At 47.3% G+C, this 19,274-nt stretch overlaps 1 protein-coding gene across 2 annotated transcripts; it reads right to left on the reverse strand.

Moving 5' to 3' along the window:
- Positions 1-715: 715 nt before the first annotated feature.
- On the reverse strand, positions 716-18,966 carry nup153 (nucleoporin 153). 2 transcript variants are annotated; one of them, XM_010904021.5, is made up of 21 exons: positions 18,795-18,966; positions 14,627-14,840; positions 14,083-14,370; positions 13,768-13,907; positions 13,467-13,595; positions 12,981-13,097; positions 12,108-12,152; positions 11,965-12,018; positions 10,890-11,018; positions 10,476-10,643; positions 9,164-9,319; positions 8,826-8,930; positions 8,105-8,189; positions 7,902-8,003; positions 7,125-7,682; positions 6,081-6,272; positions 3,785-4,696; positions 3,268-3,594; positions 2,812-3,066; positions 2,505-2,688; positions 716-2,216 (listed from the first exon to the last, which is right to left on the reverse strand). In XM_010904021.5, the coding sequence occupies exons 1-21, from the start codon at positions 18,870-18,872 to the stop codon at positions 2,123-2,125; spliced, it is 4,332 nt and encodes a 1,443-aa protein (XP_010902323.2). In that variant the 5' UTR covers positions 18,873-18,966; the 3' UTR covers positions 716-2,122. The 2 variants fall into 2 exon arrangements, with proteins under 2 accessions (XP_010902323.2, XP_010902322.2); XM_010904020.5 differs by having other exon boundaries at positions 14,627-14,843.
- Positions 18,967-19,274: the final 308 nt, after the last annotated feature.

The following is a 19,274-nucleotide window of genomic DNA, read 5'->3' on the forward strand; positions in this document are numbered from 1 at the left end:
ACAATTCTACCCAGTCAAGAATACAAATGCAGGGAAATCGCCATGCCAAAGGCAGCAATGGAACAAACCATTACTACGACATGTGGTACGACTATTTTAATCTGGGATTGTGTGATCTCGCCGAACGGATGGAGACCACTTGTTCCCAGCTGAAAGACTACAAACCAGAGACAGACATGGGACCGACCAAAAGCCTCGAGCAACAACCGTCTTGCCTTCTTTCGACTGGGACTGAGAGCCAGGCAAGCTGTATTACTGAAAACGCGACCTCGGGCGATTCCTGCGGCTTCTGCAAGCAAAACGGGGAAACCGCAGCGGTCTACCGTAGTCATAAACTGAAATGCAAGGACGGCACCGTAATGTGCCCGATTTTAAGGCGCTACACCTGTCCGATGTGTGGCGCGACCGGAGACAGCGCTCACACGCGTCGTTATTGCCCACAGCACCACCGTGTGGGTCCGAACTATTGGAAAACTGCGGCGTGTGAGAAACACAAGTTGTAAATATTTATAAACATGGGTATGCAACGATTCTGTTCAGTTACGTGTTGTGATACAGTGAACAATAAACCTTTGTCAAACAATAAAGCCATTTGAGAAACCACAGCTAAACAGGTGTCCTAATTTTCTTTATCAGGGGTTGCTAATTCAAGGATTATTTTCCTTATAAAACATCAACAAATGTGTTTAAAGAATGACTTGCAAATTATTACGTTTTATATTTTTAATTATGGTAATTACCCATGGTTTTTAATGTATCACTCAACCAGTAATAATCATGGCTTTAAAATAAAATTGACTTCCTTATTATCCAAAGTCACCCTAGTCCATTTAAACAAGCAATAGAAAAATATATACTTAACACTTTGTACAATACTGGTTTTGGTCCAAAAAAAGTGGATCAGAAAAGCCAATATACCTTTAGTCTTCAAAGGTTCCCCAATTTGCATTTAAGTTTATTTTAAATGGATTTCAGGCAACTTTGAATATAGGGATTTACATAATAAATTCTAACGGCAAAACGCTGAATGCAGAGTTGGTTTAACACACAAATTCAACTTCACAGATTAAAAAAAAAAATGAAAAAAATATTTACAGACTTTATAATAATATCGAAAGGCCAATTAAGAGAGGCAAAAGGAGGTCACAGGTAAGAACGGGAATCAGAATAATGGGAAGAGACAGACAACAGCACAAGAGAAGAATAAAGGAGATGGGAGCGAGACAGTAAAAAAAAAAAAAGAAATAGTTAAACAGGTGAACAGATTTGGAACGACAGATTTACAAAGTCCTACAGAGGACCTTTCAGATTCAACCTCTCGAAATGAAGGGGAAACAGCCCCCTCTTTCACACCAAGTTCCTCCATTTAAACACATTCATATGCTTCTCACCTAAGACTTTTGAGCCACACACGCACACACACGCACACGCACGTACAAAGGAAACAAACACACCTCAAACCTGTACACAGGAAAAACAACCATGCAACGTTCAGCGCAGAAGCAACCATGCGTCCGCATCCCAACTGGCACCCTATCCCCTACCCCACACTGCGCACTACTCTGGAGTCACAGGTTAAAACAAAGTGCACTATATAAGGAACAGGGCACCGTTTGGGACACGCACCATGGTTCTCGTTAACCTCAGCATGAACGTGCGCAGGCAGCAACCTCTTCACCCGTACCGATCAACGCCAAGACCGTTTTTTTTATTTTATTAAATTTTTTTTTTTACACAATCAACTCTTTCAAATTTCAGTTTTTGCCTTTGTGAATTCTTAAGAAAAGTCATGCCTCAGTTCTAGCGGACCGTCGCGGGTGTCGAAAATATACCTTTCCTGTCAGTTAAGCAGAAGTTTCTCACTTGATTGCGTTGTTGCCGTCACATTTTGTATTTTATTTTGAGTTATAAAAAGAAGTGTTGTCACACCGGCCTCGTAGGATCAGCCCTGCTCCGCGGCGTGCCGACACCCACCCCGAGCCCAGGCCTCGGCGCAGCGTCGACACCACCCTCCATTACGGGGCTTAACCAGAGCATCTTCCTTCACATGCCAAGAACGTCAGTATCCAGAGAAGCAGTCCAGCCTGACTACAACGGTCAAGTCCAGTCCCACTTGGGTCGTTTACTTCTTGCGTCGGACGGCGGTTTTGATCTTGCGCCCGGCGATGGAGTGCTGCGCAGCGGGAGCCGCGGTCAGGTTGGTGCTCTTCGCTGACCTGTGTCGGGGAACAAGACAGATATGTTCACGTCCCGTTTTCAAACTGAGCACACACTTGTGACAACATGCAGCCAGATGTTCAGTACAACGACCAGTGATAGTTCTATCGTCAAAATCACATCCCATTATCGTAATTGTACAGGGTCTTAAAGCCTCTCCGTAGAACTACTCTCGTTCCAGTACTTTCATACAAAAAGAGACTGACGCCCCCTTTTTACAGAGACCGACCCCTTTTTAACCACAGATCAAAATGTCCTTGTCAGGAGATGAAGCTTTGAGTACTCACCCAATATTAAAGTTAGGGGGAGCCGCGAAGTTGAAACCCCCCCCAGGGGCACCGGTTTGAGGAGCCATGGAGGGCGTGACTGAGGGGGCGGGGGATCCTGCTGCCGCCCCGCCAAAAGCGAACACCCCGGTGTTGTTACTGGAGGCGCCGAACACGCTGGCGGCACCAAACTGGAACCCGGCACCTAGACAGAACACGGACACCAGGGCTTAAAGAGGAACTGGACACGGACGGGTCAAAACACAACCGTGCCACAACAACCCGGAGCACTAACAAGGTCCACGCGGCCATCCGCGAGCAAACACACCTGGCGCAGACGGGGCAGATGAGCCAAAAGACGGTGCAGAGTTGGCCTGCTGGCCAAACACCGGGACAGAGTTGGGCTTGGCCCCGAAGGTAGGGGGCTGGGAGGCAGGGTTGGAGAAGGGGGAAGGGGCGGGCGAGCCGAACGCCGGGACGCCGGGCTGGGACGCTCCCTGGCCAAAGGCAGGAGCCTGTCCAGGGCCAAATCCGGCGGAGGAGGCGGGACTGAACACGAACAGAGAGGGAGCTGCGGCGGGAGCTGAAGGGAACGGCAAGGAGAGATGGTGAGCGTTTTGTCATACAACCTTAACATTTCAACCAACCATAACAAAAATGCAGTAGTCAACATGGCCGACGGCCATGGGAAAAACATCCAACGTTGACTAACAGGGTCAGGGGTAAGGAACAGGTCAGGGGTGACGGGGAGGGGTGACAGGACAAGGCCTAAGGAGGTGCCGACCTGCAGTCGAAGTGGCAGAGGACGCGGGAGCTCCGAACGGGAAGGAGGCCGTGGCGTTGTTAGTGCCCGACCCAAACTGGAAGGGCTGAGCCGGGGCCACAGGGGCGGTGGCTGCCGGGCCGGGTTGGCTGTCCTGGCTCTGCCCGAACAAGAAGGTCTTGGATGGGGGGGCCTCCCCTGAGGAACTCTGCCCAAAGAGGAAGGTACTGGGGGCAGGGGAAGAGCTGCCGGGGGTCCCGAAGAGGCTGGTGGCGGGGGTGCTGGAGGAAGAAGCGGGGGTCGCGGTGCTGGCCAAGAAACCAAACGCTGGCTTGGAGGACACCGCATCTGCAAAACAACAGAATAAAATTAAGCATTAGACCATGGTTCAACAACTGCCAGTGTTTCAATTAGTACCAAACACTAAAAAAGAAAAATAAATAAATATATATATATATATATATATATATATATATATTTTTTTTTTTTTAAGGGTTCATAATAAGAACAGGTCAGAACTATTTGAGTTGACTCTTACCTGTCGTGCTTTGCCCAAAGCTGAATGAAGGTTTAGGGGCTTCGGCGGCGGGGGGTTCACTCTTCTCTGCCAGTTTCCCGAAGGCGAAGGCGGGAGCATTGGGCTGTTCTTTAGGCGGGTCTGGTTTACTGAAGGAGAAGCCCATAGAGGGACCCGAAGTCTCCGCCTCTTTACTGGCAGCAGTGAACAGGAGCCCGGAACCCGCAGAGCCACTCTTCTCCTCAGGCTTCCCAAAGGTAAAAGGAGTGGCCGCCGGCTTGGCCTGCTCTTTCTCTGGGGTTTCCACGAATACGCTGCCCCCTAGTGGTGGGGCGAGGGCAGAAGGCGTGGCCTCCGTCGGCTTCCCAAACGAGGGAGTCGCTGATGAGGCTGCTGAGGTCCTCGGTTCTGAAGGAGCTCCGGTGTGGTTCTCCGTGGAGGTGGGGAGGCTGAACGTAGAGGAGGTGGAAGTTGTGCACGTCGTTTTCTCCTCCGGCTTTGACAGTCCAAAGGAGAAGCCTCCCTCCGCGGGTTTGGTCTCCACGCTGGCAGCGCCAAACGCAATTCCACCAGTGAGACCGAATTTAAACCCGGCCCCCATGCTCGGAGCACCGGCCTTCTCCCCCTTGTCAGCCGCCGGAGAGGAAGCAGCGTTAGCTCCAAATTTGAAGCCCTCCGAGGAGCCGCTGAATTTAAAGCCTGCGGAGCCGGCGTTGTCTGTTGAGGTGGAGTCAGAGGAGGCCACGCCAAATTTGAAACCCCCTGAGGAGGACGACTCCAAGAGGGCACCGCCGAATTTGAAGCCGCCGCCGCCGCCGCCACCACCACCACCACCACCGGAGGAAGAGTCTGATATCGCCCCCGTGCCAAACTTAAATCCCCCCGTGCCGGAGTCAGTAGAGGACTGGATACCAAATGACGTGGAACCGAAGGCTGAAATAACAAATAAAACATTAGTAGTTAGTTTCAACATACACTCACCTAAAGGATTATTAGGAACACCATACGAATACTGTGTTTGACCCCCTTTTGCCTTCAGAACTGCCTTAATTCTACATGGCATTGATTAAACAAGGTGCTGAAAGCATTCTTTAGAAATGTTGGCCCATACTGATAGGATAGCATCTTGCAGTTGATGGAGATTTGTGGGATGCACATCCAGGGCATGAAGCTCCTGTTCCACCACATCCCAAAGATGCTCTATTGGGTTGAGATCTGGTGACTGTGGGGGCCATTTCAGTACAGTGAACTCATTGTCATGTTCAAGAAACCAATTTGAAATGATTCAAGCTTTGTGACATGGTGCATTATCCTGCTGGAAGTAGCCATCAGAGGTGGTAGTACATGGTGGTCATAAAGGGATGGACATGGTCAGAAACAATGCTCAGGTAGGCCGTAGCATTTAAACGATGCCCAATTGGCACTAACGTGTGCCAAGAAAACATCCCCCACACCATTACACCACCACCACCAGCCTGCACAGTGGTAACAAGGCATGATGGATCTATGTTCTCATTCTGTTTACGCCAAATTCTGACTCTACCATCTGAATGTCTCAACAGAAATCAAGACTCATCAGACCAGGCAACATTCTTCCAGTCTTCAACTGTCCAATTTTGGTGAGCTTGTGCAAATTGTAGCCTCTTTTTCCTATTTGTAGTGGAGATGAGTGGTACCCGGTGGGGTCTTCTGCTGTTGAAGCCCATCCGCCTCAAGGTTGTGCGCGTTGCGGCTTCACAAATGCTTTGCTGCATACCTCGGTTGTAACGAGTGGTTATTTCAGTCAAAGTTGCTCTTCTATCAGCTTGAATCAGTCGGCCCATTCTCCTCTGACCTCTAGCATCAACAAGGCATTTTCGCCCACAGGACTGCCGCATGCTGGATGTTTTTCCCTTTTCACACCATCCTTTGTAAACCCTAGAAATGATTGTGCATGAAAATCCCAGTAATTGAGCAGATTGTGAAAGATTGGCCCGTCTGGCACCAACAACCATGCCACGCTCAAAATTGCTTAAATCACCTTTCTTTCCCATTCTGACATTCAGTTTGGAGTTCAGGAGATTGTCTTGACCAGGACCACACCCCTAAATGCATTGAAGCAACTGCCATGTGATTGGTTGATTAGATAATTGCATTCATGAGAAATTGAACAGGTGTTCCTAATAATCCTGAGTGTATAATCATCTTTATTAACAGAGGAGAAATTGTCTAAGCAGTCCTGCAGGTGGCTAAGATTACATGGACCTCATGATGTACACGTTCTCTCACTAAACAGACAAGCAAAGCTTTGAGGAAGATGGCTGTTCCCATAATGTACCTTTGGTCTGAACTTCGGCCCCGGGCTTAGCGGACTGGCAGGCCACACACTGCCGGTCTGACCCTTGGTTCTGAACAAAGCACACCTCACAGTCCCACGCTCCCTGCGGCTTCTTGAACTTGTCCCCAAAGCCCAGTACAGCAGCATTGCTGGCCGAGGAGGGGGTTAGAGACTGAGGGGGAGCAGCTGCTCCTGTTATTTAGATTACGAGGAAAATAAATGTTAGGCACATTCATTAAAAACTGGGCATAGAACCGGTTCAGGGAATTTTAAGGAATAGAAACAAAATTATTTTAACATCATCTAAAAGGCATGGGAAGAGACAAGACCATTGTCCTTTGCTCCAGAGTAGCCCGCGCTAAAAGTAATCCAGTTCAATAATATTTAATATCATAATATTAGAGTCAAGCATGCAGATCATAAGCCAGCCTGCCTTTTCATAGCAAGGCATTTAAAGGGGACATCTCACATTTACTCCCACCTTGAGGCCATAAGCTGAGCAATGGCAACAGCACATTCAAACCAACTATACTTTCAATTTCTGGTCATCAAGCTTGCAGAAGCTATAAACACATTCAGTGCTCGTTTTCACACATCAATGAAATTTACAAGAGACTTTTCTTGCCAAACTGCTAGCTTGATGAATGAGAATTGAGCATCTTGGTGATGTCATGGTGGCTGGTAAGGAAATGTTTGGAAACAAATATTTCACCATTAATGCAGATATTCATCGGACATGTTCCTATATAACAATACAGAATATCGAAGGAATGCTACAATAATGATGAGCATGGGAACAAAGCCACTAACGGGTTTAAAAAAACAACAAAATGGAACAATTTAATACCTTCTGGGGTTCGAAAAGGTTTAGGCATTAGTTTCACTAGCCAGCGGAACAGAACTAAAACAAACCTGTCCTGTTCAAAATGAAACAACTGTAAACCACTCTAGTCACAACCCCTCAATAAAAAAAAAACTTTTTGAAGATCTCATGCGACATTTGCCCAAGAAAAATAAACAGGACAGACTTTAAAACCTTATTACCTGGCTTAGCACTCGTACACGAGACACACTTGACGTCGGGGGCCTTGTTCTGCACCAAGCACACGTCACACTCCCACGCTCCCTCAGGCTTCTTGAACATGGCCCCAAAGCCCACGAGGGGGCCAACAGCAGGGGGAGCCGCCTTGGCCTCTGGGAAGGCGGGTAAAGTCAGTGGGGCCTTAACTCCGGTCCCAGGCTTGGCCGTCTCGCAGGCAACACACTTGACTGTTTCCGGCTTGTTCTGAACCAAACACGTGTCACAGTCCCAGCTTCCAGTGGGCTTCGTGAACAGCGACCCAAAACCAGAAGAAGCAGTGGTGGTGGTGGTGGTGGCGGTGTTGTTCAGCCCAGACGAGGTCGTTAAGGGTTTACTGTCCGTTTTTGAGTTGGGTCGCGGGGCGGTGCAGGCCACGCATGTCGAGTCAGCGGACTTGTTCTGCAACATGCAAACGTCACAGTCCCAGGAGCCCACCGGCGCTTTGAACATCTCCCCCAGGGGAGGAGGGGTGATGGGGGCTTTGGGAACAGGGGAGGTCCGAGTAACAGGACAGGCAAACCCTACGGTGAGGGAGATAGGTTAAAAAAAATAATATTCACAGTTAAAACAACAGAGACACACACACTTGATGACCTACAGTCATGACAGCTGATGATTTATCTGCATATGGAAAGCAACATTCCAGAAATCTACAGAGAAATTCTAAAAGCAGGCTACATGACAGATCAGAGGTAAGTGTTACTAGACAGGAGAAGGAGTTGCGTTTCGGCCATTCTCACCGGGTCCTTTGAGGATGTCCATCACGCTACCCTGTTTCAAGACCTTGGCAGGTTTAAAGGGCCCCTCAAACTCCTCCATGCTCTCACTGGAGGCGTGTTTAACTGCAGGGACAGGCAGCGGACAGAGACAGAACACAACCGTTATTTAGGAAATAGATTTGCCTAAATATTAAGCGTCCAATCCCGCTTCGAGCCAAGCTCACCTGCCGCTGCTTTTGGGCTGGCAGTCCTGCCGTTGGACATGGTGGGAGCCGTTTTCACCACAGGCGCACTGAAGGTGAATCCAGACTGAGAGAAAGACCGGCGTGATTAAACGTTTGGAAAGGGCTTCATGGTACAATCAACCAATCACCTCACCGTCGCCATTATCGACGACGATCAAACTTACAGTCATGTGTTTATAAGGTAGGCGGGACAGCCAGAAAAGGCTAACAGGAAGTAGACTTTCAAACCAGCCAATTGATGACCCAGTTCCCTTTTATTCAGGGACAACCGAACAAATTCAATGTTGAATAGTTGAGGGTACTAATGAAGTGAATATCTCCATATAGGTGTACCGTGTGTGTGTGTGTGTGTGTGTGTGTGTGTGTGTGTGTGTGTCCAGATCATCCCAGTGTGACTTCTATTGGGTTCTGATTCATGGTTAGAATTATGAGTGTCGCGTGGCTAACAGGGACCCAGTAACAAACCCAAAGTCACTGAAAAGTATAAATGATTCATTTGGACAATGATATAAAACGACAAACACGTCACAAAAGGAACCTTCAACATTCATTTCAACTCAGGTTTGAGTGAACAAACGGAACATACAATTTTTCCAACAAGATACTACTTGAGATCAGATGATGAGGGGGGGGGGGGGGGGGCAATTCCCACAGAATGTACCCAAACACCACAGGAAGGGAGATCCCCCTGACTACTTACAGATGGCGAGAATGAAAGTGGGCTAGCGGCCGTTGCCATGACGATGGGAGAGGAGAAGGTAAAGGGGGTGGAGGGAGGGGTGGAGGGCGCCGTAGAGGGGGACACCTGAGATGTACAAAGGGGGGGGGGAGAAAAAAATCCAGGTCAGTTCGAGCCGATGAACACCGGACTTCATTTATTCATTAGACTTCACTTCAGGACGGAGAAGGAGCACGTTTCAGAAACAAATGGCAAAATAAATGAGGCCAGCGGAAGGAAGACGGCCACCCTATTCCCCGGTAACAACAGACTCAACCGGGATGCGGGGGCTTTTTGGATGTAATGCAAGTGGGACCGACCTTGTTACAGACAGGCTCCTCCAGGGCAGGTGCGATGGGCGCGGCACTGGCAGTGACCGTGACAGTGGTGGCGGAGGTGGTGAAGCTGAAGGCGGGCAGGGTGAAGGACGTGCTGATGGGCAGAGAAATGGCCGGCAGGTCCGGCACCTCAACAATCTGGAGGATCAGAACGGCGTTCATGACAACAAGCGGCGCCCGGGCATTTCCACCAACAGGGGGCAGTAACAGCAATGTCTGAAATACTCATGTGCCACCGATGTCAGAGGAAATGTTCACGGAAGCAGTCATTTACTGTGAATGCAGATGACACTTCCTACACATGGTCCAACCAAGATTCGTCTTCCACTTTTAACCTAAGCCCTCCGAACTGTGGTGTGGCCAGTTAAAGGTGCCCTATGCAGCATTTCCCATTTCAAATATCTGATAAAAACACTTACCATCAGTTAAGGTAAAAATAAATCAGTCTCTGGCCGTGTCAGGACTGACACGGTCCCCACTGCCATGGTTACAAGTAAAACTTAGAAGGGCGGGACGTTCGTAGGCGTGTACTTCCTTCAAGGTGTGTGAGGTGAGGGCCAATGACAAGCTTTGTTTGGGTTCATTTAGCCTATGCCAAACATTTCAGAAACAAAAATATACGGAAACAAAATGCACTCTGGGTCGTCTGATTAAACCTAATGCATAAGCGAATATTGCTTGGAAGAAGCAATTACGTTGCCTTTTAGCTGGATTTAGCCTCGTGCAAACCGGTTAGAGTGCGCATATTATCGGTCCAGCTAGCACCATCATGGTTTCATGTTCGCTAGATAGCCATCAACGAGTCTCTGAAAAATGGCAATGCGTCTAACGCACAGATGACTTTTCGATTGGTTTAGCGGTTTAATGTATTTATTCTGCGTTCCGTAGTTACGGAACGGGCCCATCAATTATGATCCCATTTGAAAGTAGTCTGTGTTCATTGTTCCAGCATCGACAGTTGGACGTGACACCGCTTTAAACCGGTCAGTATGCTGGCAATTACTAATGACAACATCGATCTAATGGGAGATATAGAACCAATATACAACTCCCTGCCAATAGGTGGCGTTAAGTTGCAATAGGGCACCTTTAAGACTCACCGCCATGTCCGTTTCATGCACCTTGGTTTTAACGATAAAACGGCACACCTGACTCAATCAACTAATCATTGAGGCCTTCATTCATTTAACCAGGTGTGCCAATTCATAGTTAAAACACAAAACTGGAAGCGCTAGGGCGGTTTGGGGGAACCCTGTCTCCTTCCTCCCCAGAACAGGAAACAGTATGTAACCACCTGGTCTTCAGGTTGTTTGGAGGGCGGCCGCCCACCGGTGCGCTCCCTCTTCATCTTGCCCCCTCCGGCGGTGCTGCTGGGGGCAGGGGTGCTGGACAGAGGGTACAGGGGCAGACTGCTGCCTTGAGAGGGACCCGCAAAAGGCACCAGGGGAGATCTTCCCGTATGCTGGAACAAGGGGGGTGGGGGGGGGCAGAGAATGAACACAAAACGTTAGCATGTGCGGTTCGGACTGGCCGTGAAAAGCACTCATCTAAAACGCAAAACAAATCCCAGACGTAGCTTGGAAAATACTTACAGCCGTCTTTCAAACTAGAGAAAAGGTTAGTTCAGTGGAAAAGGTTTGAAAACCGTTTCACCTCAGCTGGACGCCACGGCTCAGCTGGCCAACGCTGAGGCGGTACGGGTTCTCACCGTTTCTCTGGGGGTCCGGGGAAGGCCCCCAGGGGTCAGAGAGGGCTTGAAGGACATCGAGCGGTTCCCCGACACAGCCGCGGCCGACGGAACCACCAGCTTCTGGACAGGGGGGAGGGCATGGTCCAGCTGAATGGAAACACACAGAGAAGTCTGACAAATGCTCACATCTGCTGCATGTAACGTCTAGTCTCAGCTTCCTCAAACCGTATCTAAATCAGGACATGTGAGGCCAAATAAAAACACGTCTGAATAAAACGGTTGTTACTTTTACACACTGGTCAGCAAAAGTGAGTTAAAAGGCACGCCAAAGTCCTCCGCTAGATAAGACATCAATTTAGAATAATACTTTATAATAACCAACGTTACAAGAGGTGCTGTAGCACTAGAGTAGGAGCCCATTACATCATTACACAACTTCGATGTCATTTTCAGACAGTGAGGCACAGCTGCCCCATCATAAACATGTTATTCAGCTACTTCATTTCACCAGTCGAACGTGAAGAGAGGGAGCAGCCTCAGACCTGAAACCTCTCCGCTAACACTACTCACACCTGCCGACAGCATGCGAGCCGAGGCAAGACCGAAAGGTTTCCTCTGGTTTTAACAAAGATGCTTTTGGACTTCAGCGGACCTGGGGCCCTCGCTCCTCCAATGGGCCCATTGTCAGGCCTCCGTGACCAGCTGCCAGCAGCTGGGACCGTTTAACAGCTACCAAGGGCCATCCAACCCTAGCACAGCCAACACTGGACACCGGCACACAGACACAGAAGGCCATGCAGCGATGAACAGGTGCCCCCCCCCCCGGCTGACAACTCCGGTCATTACTGAAGACACGCTGCGCCAACATAAGGCCAGACGAGTAGAGGGGCCGACGCTTCCACAAAGACGGCACTATTCACACAGACAGACAGCAGGGATCGGCACCGCCGCTGTTCACGTCAGCCGGTTGATAATGTTGTGGTCTGACAGCCGGGGAAGAAAACACACCCACGTCTAAAACCCAATGAGGTCGGCTGTCAACATCAAGGGGATTAGGAAAAAAGTTTGTGTATTTTAGCAGATAAACACGTACCCGTTTCTTCCTGGCCTGAAAATGCGAGAATTCTGTAGCACTGCCATCGAGTTGCTGTGGAAACACAGGGCAAAGAAACGTGTCGGGACAGTGATTATGACCATGGGAACAAATGAGGAGGCAGCGTGACATTCTACACTTACTGATGACGAGGGAGAGGAAGACGTAGAGGGGATCCTCTTCGCGTCCTGTTGAAGACAGAAAGACAAATGTGACGCTTTGGTTAATGTCAACGTGTATACATACATGATTTCCTTGTGAAGAGTCACAGCTTTTCAAAATCATAATTTAATTCGTAACATAGCTGAGTAGGACAAACACAACCCTGCAACTGGAAGTAGACTTTCCCAAGTAAAGTAGCCGTCAGCTAAACAGCACCTTGGGACAAGTATTTAGCCTGCTCCACAGACCAATGAATCAGATTTCGTGAAGCCCTTTTTACATTAGCAACCGTCACATAGTGCTTTAACAGATACCCAGCCTGAAACCTCACAGAGCAAGCAACAAAAGTTAATGCAGTGGCTTGGAAAACTCCCAAATGGGGTCCAAAGATTAGGAATACTCAACTCTTACCCTACAAGATCCGAGGCCTACTGGCTTTCTGTTCTACCTCATCATTAACTGCACCCACCTGGTGTCCCAGGTCTAAATAAGAACCTGACTGTAGGGCAGCAATTTTTATTTTTTAAATAACTGGCTTCAGAGTTGAGTTTGAGGCCTATAGATCGTCACCCAATAGATGATCTTGTCACACTTTGTTCAACGGCACCTTAAACTCAAAATGTTCTGTACAGTTGAAGGGAAAAATTAAGCCAAGTCATAGCTTCTCCAGAAAATGCAGAACTCACTGAGCTACCATCATTCCTACAACCTACCAAACGACAGCCGAACGGCCTGTTCAGAACAATACCGTTTTTTTTTTTACGGTTCCCGTAGTCACCGTGCCAGGCTGAAATGTCCTGTTCAATGCAAATGTTATGGTCACGCATTCAATTCAAATGACTGTTTGCACTCACAGCGAGGGGGCTGGACATGCGCTCCAGGGACTGCAGAATGCGCCGGGCCGTGGCGCTGGTCACCCCACAGGGCTGCGCCCCGGCTGGCTTGGCCTTGATTTGTCTCCGGAAGGGAGCCTGGACGGAGGAAAAACACAAATCAGATCCCTTGTCTGATTTGAAGAAGCACTCCTTGCGAAACGACCCAGTACATTCATTCTGGGGTCAGCGAATTTAATGTAAATCCTTAGCGGCAAAAGGTTAACTGTAACTGGACAAAACACTGATCAAAACTGTACAGGACAAAATGTGCTCCAAGAATATTTGCATAAATGCTGAACGTGTTATCAATAGAACCACGTATTGTTTGGGCAAAAGACAATTTGCTTAGAATTATTACAAGGTACTTAGTTATGTTCCAGCCCCTCACCCACCCAACACATGGAGGGAAAATAACTAATAATTAGCTTAACCGAGGCCACAGCTGAGTGTAACAGGTGTGTCTACCTGGTATGGCGTGGCGGTCCGGGATCGTGCCGTCCTCACAGCGGCTGCGCCCCCGTAGGTTGTCTTCCCAGGGTAAAAAGGAGAGCCCCCCAACTGACTGGAGTTCAGCACGGAACTGTTCATCGTAGACTGAGAAAACAGAGGACAGGGGACCGACAGAGAAAACAGAGGACGAATAAAACAACAGTAAAGCGGCTCAAGGGACAGAGAAGGTTTCCAAGGCAAAAAGTAGCATGCAGGTTTTTTTTTTTTACTTCTTCTAAAAACTGGCACTCGCACTACAGCACTGACTGGCACTCACAGTGGAGGAACTCCCAAAGACAGACAGGTTGAAGGTCGGCTTCTTGAGACCGGACTGGGACTGCTGGGGCCCTGAGTGGGGGCGCTCTGTCTCCGGGGACCACAGCTGGGGCAGTGACGCCGTCTTAGAGTTGGGGACATCTGGGGTAAGAGATGCATTGTTTGACGACGCAAATTCGAGAGACGTACACACGACGACCACAGACAATAAAATTACCCATGTTAATAATTTCTAATATCTACATCTGTCTGATAATACTAGACAATCATAGGACTGTGCTCGAGCTCAAAACACACACAGCTTACAAGACACTACCTTTTTCTGATGCGCGTGACGAGAAGCCACTGGTGGTGGAGATGTTATCGTCCTCGTGCTGGGAGCTGTTGTCCTTGATCTCCTTCACCAGTGAGAAACCAGAAGATGCCCCGGCAAAGGCGCCCGCCGAAAACGGGGCAGAGGAGGTGGAGGGCTGAGGGAACATGGAGCTGGAGCCCGCCAATGGCGAAGAGGCATCCAGGGAAGGGAAGTGAAGGTGGGAGCGATTGAGGGGGGGCCTCGACAGAACATCCTGGAAGTTCAGCGATGCCCTGCTAGTTGAAGGCTCTGTAGGAGGGAAAAAACAACCAGGATTAAAATGAGCTCAACTAAATGTAATTTAACATCCAAATTAACCAGAGATCCATAAAAAGTATCATACATACTAGGCTGGTTTCAAAGACACAGATTAAGATGGAGATCTCCATTGAGATTTTATTAAAAGTCCTGGACCAGGCTTAATCTGTGTCCAAGAAATCGTCCCAATAAACCATAATTGGAGCACCATGCCGAATCTGCCAAATAACACGCCATGTCTGTTCACCTGTATAACTGGGACCGGGCTCTGGGGAGTCCCGTCCATCAGGAAGGGGTGCCACCTCCTCGCTGCCATTGGGGGGAGGGGCACGGCTGTTCTGCTCAGCCTCCGCCATGACCCCTCCCCCGTCCGCAGCATCCCCGTTCCGGAAGTACTTCTGTAGCCAGGAAGGAACGATGCTCTTCACCGTGTCTGTGACTCGACTAATCAGCCCCGACGGCTGCTAGAGGAGAGGTCAGAGGTCGAGGAGAAAGAACTTGAACACAGCCGGTTGATGTTTAAAAACAGATAAATCCAGAGATTATGAACATCAGCTCGGTGAACAATTACTGTTACTAGCAAACTACATTTCCTCAGGGTAACAATAAGGCACAGAAACAGCCGTGGTAGCACAGGGGGAAAAAATAACTTGAGCTCTCATTGAAAAAGTGGGTCAGGGAGGAGTCAATCTAACGGCGCGCAGGAGTGGTCCGCACATTGAACCGATGCTGAAGACAATACCGCAACACACATCATCCGACAGGACATCAGATCCAGGCCCATCTACCAGCCAGACTAGACCGGAGTAAAGACATCAACATCTGGTCTCGAAATCAACACGACAAGACAAGAGTCCACACATGCCACCAAGATCCATCATCAAAACCAAACAACCTTCTGAATGGGTCAGCGGAAGCATCTAGCTCAAGTTCGGCTGCGGCTCAAGAGGCAAGGGACCGTAAGCTAGGACAAACTGACACGTGCGTCACCTGGTCTTATCTTTATTACAGCTACCAGTCACGGCCACGTGCGCCCTTCAACTCCTGCTTATCTGTACGAAGCACCAGTCGCTCAGAAGTGTGGCCACTCAACCGGCCCAAACCAAATTCACAGACTGGCTCCGAGCAGGGAAGTGTAAACAATAGCTGGCTCTTTCTAAATGCACCCTGCGGATGGAAGTCCTGCAGTCTCAGACCTGTGGGTCAGTGGACGCTCAGAGGACTGTGAAGGTGGCTCTGGTGATTATGGGGATTTAAGAGAAACTGCATTTCTCATGAGAATGCAGCTCTCGTCGTTTTCCCAGGACACACTTGTGTTGTTTAAACAGTGAGACAGCCCAGGGGTGTATAATTGACAGGACATGTTGAGTAGAACCAAGGAGCTTCTAGGCCATAGAAATTGGACTAATGTATCGGACTGACCGTGCCTTTTCATTTACAAATAACATTTTGTGGGGGAAAAGATTGTCCCCCCCCGTTGGTCTGCTTGGTACACATAGGGCGACTGTGTGTTTTGAAATCTCATTGGTTGACGGAAGAACTTCCCCAAAAGCAAACCCTGAAGTGCAGTCAAGCCCAACGGGTCACATCCGCCATGCCCATACTGTGCCTCAATTAACATGGCAGAAGGTGTGCCACCGTGTGCAGAACCATTAAAACAAAGAAGCATGAAACTCACCGCGGGACACTGGGGGTAAAAATATAACCGCATGAATTGCGGTACACAAATTAAATGGGATGTTTTGAAACATGATCTAGTCTCGTGTTAATGGAATGCAATGGACACCCCAAAAAGGGGAGGTCTGCTTCAGTCTACCTGCTTGCAAAACCACCATCTGAAATGTTGCTGACTTTTACGTGACAGGGAAATAGGGCAACATTACGGTAAAAAAATTTTTATAATAAGGGCCAACTTATTTTGTACTATTAACATGGGTGATTTACTTGTTTTAATAGAATAAAATACTGAATTTTAACTAACAGGTAAAACCATCCATTATTTAGGAAGGTATCCAGTTTCAAGGCCAAGACAGAAGTAGATACAATAAAAGAAAACAACAATTAATTCCTCCATTCAGGAATGTAAAATAAAAATACATACCTCAAAATACCACAATTCAACTGATTGGAAGTTAAAGGAAATTAAATAACTTGTCTGTGTATTGAGGAACACATCAAGACATTACAATGTATCTGAGGCCACCAAAAGACCCCAGGCAGCTACTTCTTTAAACTGGCCAGCTACTCCAAACCTCCCGGGAATAACCTGAGCTAGCAGCAACTGAACTGGCATTGGTCCTTTAACATGCACCAGCAAAACCATAAATCATTACACAGCACTGCTGCTGAAGCTAACATGCCAAGTAGCTAACATAGCTAAATATACAGACCTAAAGCCCTCTGCCAGAACTTGCCCAGGGCTCAAAACAAACCGATAAACAGTAAATGGTTACGACACACCAACAAAACACCACAACATGCCCAGACACAAGGGTTGGTTCATTCTATGACTCACTTCCTGACTACAGTCTACCAATAACCTGGATGGCCAAATGATGTAAAATGTCAAAAGGTGGAGGCAAACAGCTGTAAATAAATGGATGTCCAATCTATATGCACCCAAAGAGAGGACATTCTAAGTTCTGTCCACTATAGATCAATAAATGTGCGAAAGACAGTAACAACTGGAATTCCCCAAAGCCACCATAAGGATTTAGGTGATTTTGATAAAGGTTTTCAACCCTGCCAAGGCCAGGAAACCAGCTTCCTTTTTTTGTTTTTTTAACTTGACATTTGCCTTCACTGGCCTATATTGCTATGGTCTACCTGTCCACTCGTTTTTTACTACTGTTAGTGGGTTCTGTCCATGACCAGGAAAGTGATACAATTAACATACATGGTGTTCAAGCGTTTTCTTCTAATGAAAATCTAAATGTCGCATTGTCATACATTTAAAAAAAATAGATTCCACGACATTTCATGTTCTACCTGGAAATCTCAATATTATTGATATGACTTGGAATGAGCCTGCTTTAATCCCCCAAAAACATGAATCCATACCATTCAAGATTCTAAGACGAATAAGTAATTCAGTAACTCTAGTTCAGTTGCATGTAAAATCACTATCACAGAAGTCTATCAATGTTAAGCAGCAGTTCAAAAAAATAAAATCACAGGACGCAGTTACCTGCCCTTATCTAATGTAACTAAGCAGAAGCAGTGCACAGGTTTCGATCTACTGTTACCACGTAAACATTACAATACCTAGCCAGACAAAAACAGATTACCATGGACTCACAGCTATGCAGCGGAACAATTAGTTTGAGATGGCACTACCTAGCTAGTATTTCTGCCCAGTGGACAGCTATCCCGCCTTTCTTTTTGTGCGTTCTCAGAAATAACAATGCTTGCGGCTAGATATGCTACGACTCGTTACGTTTCCGCACCGCATCACGTTTAACAGTACACTGCCCCTATAGAGAATAGTATAACGACAAGGCCATACAGTCAACCTGTTTTTGTTTTCTTTATGAAATCCGGAAACCAACGTATAATGGCCTGATGATGTTGATCCGTACACGTACTGATGTATTTGTGTTACGTTGTCCATGTAGATTGATACCAAGTACGGTTGACCAACTAGCTAACTAGCCTATACTACTCGCTGAGCTAAGTCAACCAGCAACCATGTGGTCACTTCAAACAGTTTTGAAATTAGCTAGCTATGCTAACTAGCGTAGCCAGCTAGCTAGCAGAGTCAGTGCGCAATAGTACACAGAACTCTAGCCAGCTAACCGGCTGGTAAGAAATAACAACGGTTAAGACCCAATACTGTCAATGAAATATAGTCATACCGTTACTTTCGTGACTGAAGACATACATTAAATACAAACAACTGAAATACTATGCAATAAATTGGTGCAAAATAAATGTGGCAAGAGACAATGCAAAACGAGCCAACGTAATGCTAACTAGCATCAGACAGATTAGCTTCTTGTCGGCTGTTATGTGTTAGCTAGCTAACTAGAAAAGGTAGCTACGCAGGTAGCTAAAGCAAACTTGACAAGAAGCCAGTGTTACGTCTGAGCTTGTAAAGTACAATATTTCTACACGACAGCGTTTTTATCAAACATGACGGTCTTCAGTAATAAGTACACCGTTTAAAAAGATACACGTCGGTAGCCTAGCTAAATAACAAGGCAATTTAACTAACATTAATTCCTCGAACCGGCAAAATGTCTGTCTCACTTCGCTAGCTAGTTTCTCTCACACAGCGTGGAGGCCATGAATTGAGCGCTAAGCCTAGGCCACACAAAATGTCTCCAAGAAAGCAATAACACAAAAACGAAAAGACAACTGTCACCAAACTACATGCTACCATTCAACATGAACATTTATGCGAATACGCCATTTACCTGTTTGCTTTTGGCGTAAGGTTTAGAAGCAATATGATATCTTCTGCTTCTAATTTTCCCTCCACCCGTGGCCGCCATGGCTAGATTGAATATAGACTCGACTACGCGCCGGATAGGAGTCCTGTCATAGCACTAACAGAGGAGTTCCGCGCGTTCACTCCTCCAACATACCATCATGCAATAGAAGCTTCATGGCAAAAAAGGACTATGGGAAATGTCGTTTAAACGTAAGACCTCATAAAATACACTCACCAATAAACATAAAGGTGCTATCGGACGACTTTCCCCAACAATGTGATGCAGATTTCCCAATGAAAGTAAAGTAAAATATAAAAAAGTTAGTTGCACTAAACTAAGATCCTCAAAATATCTGAATGCATGCATTGTCTAATCATATTGTAATCTATTCAATCTCGTAAATGACTCAGTTACAGTACATGGTTACATAGATTTTATGGCTATTATAGCGGGAACAGAATT

Source organism: Esox lucius, chromosome 10, assembly GCF_011004845.1.
Source record: "Esox lucius isolate fEsoLuc1 chromosome 10, fEsoLuc1.pri, whole genome shotgun sequence".
Lineage (NCBI taxonomy): Eukaryota > Metazoa > Chordata > Actinopteri > Esociformes > Esocidae > Esox > Esox lucius.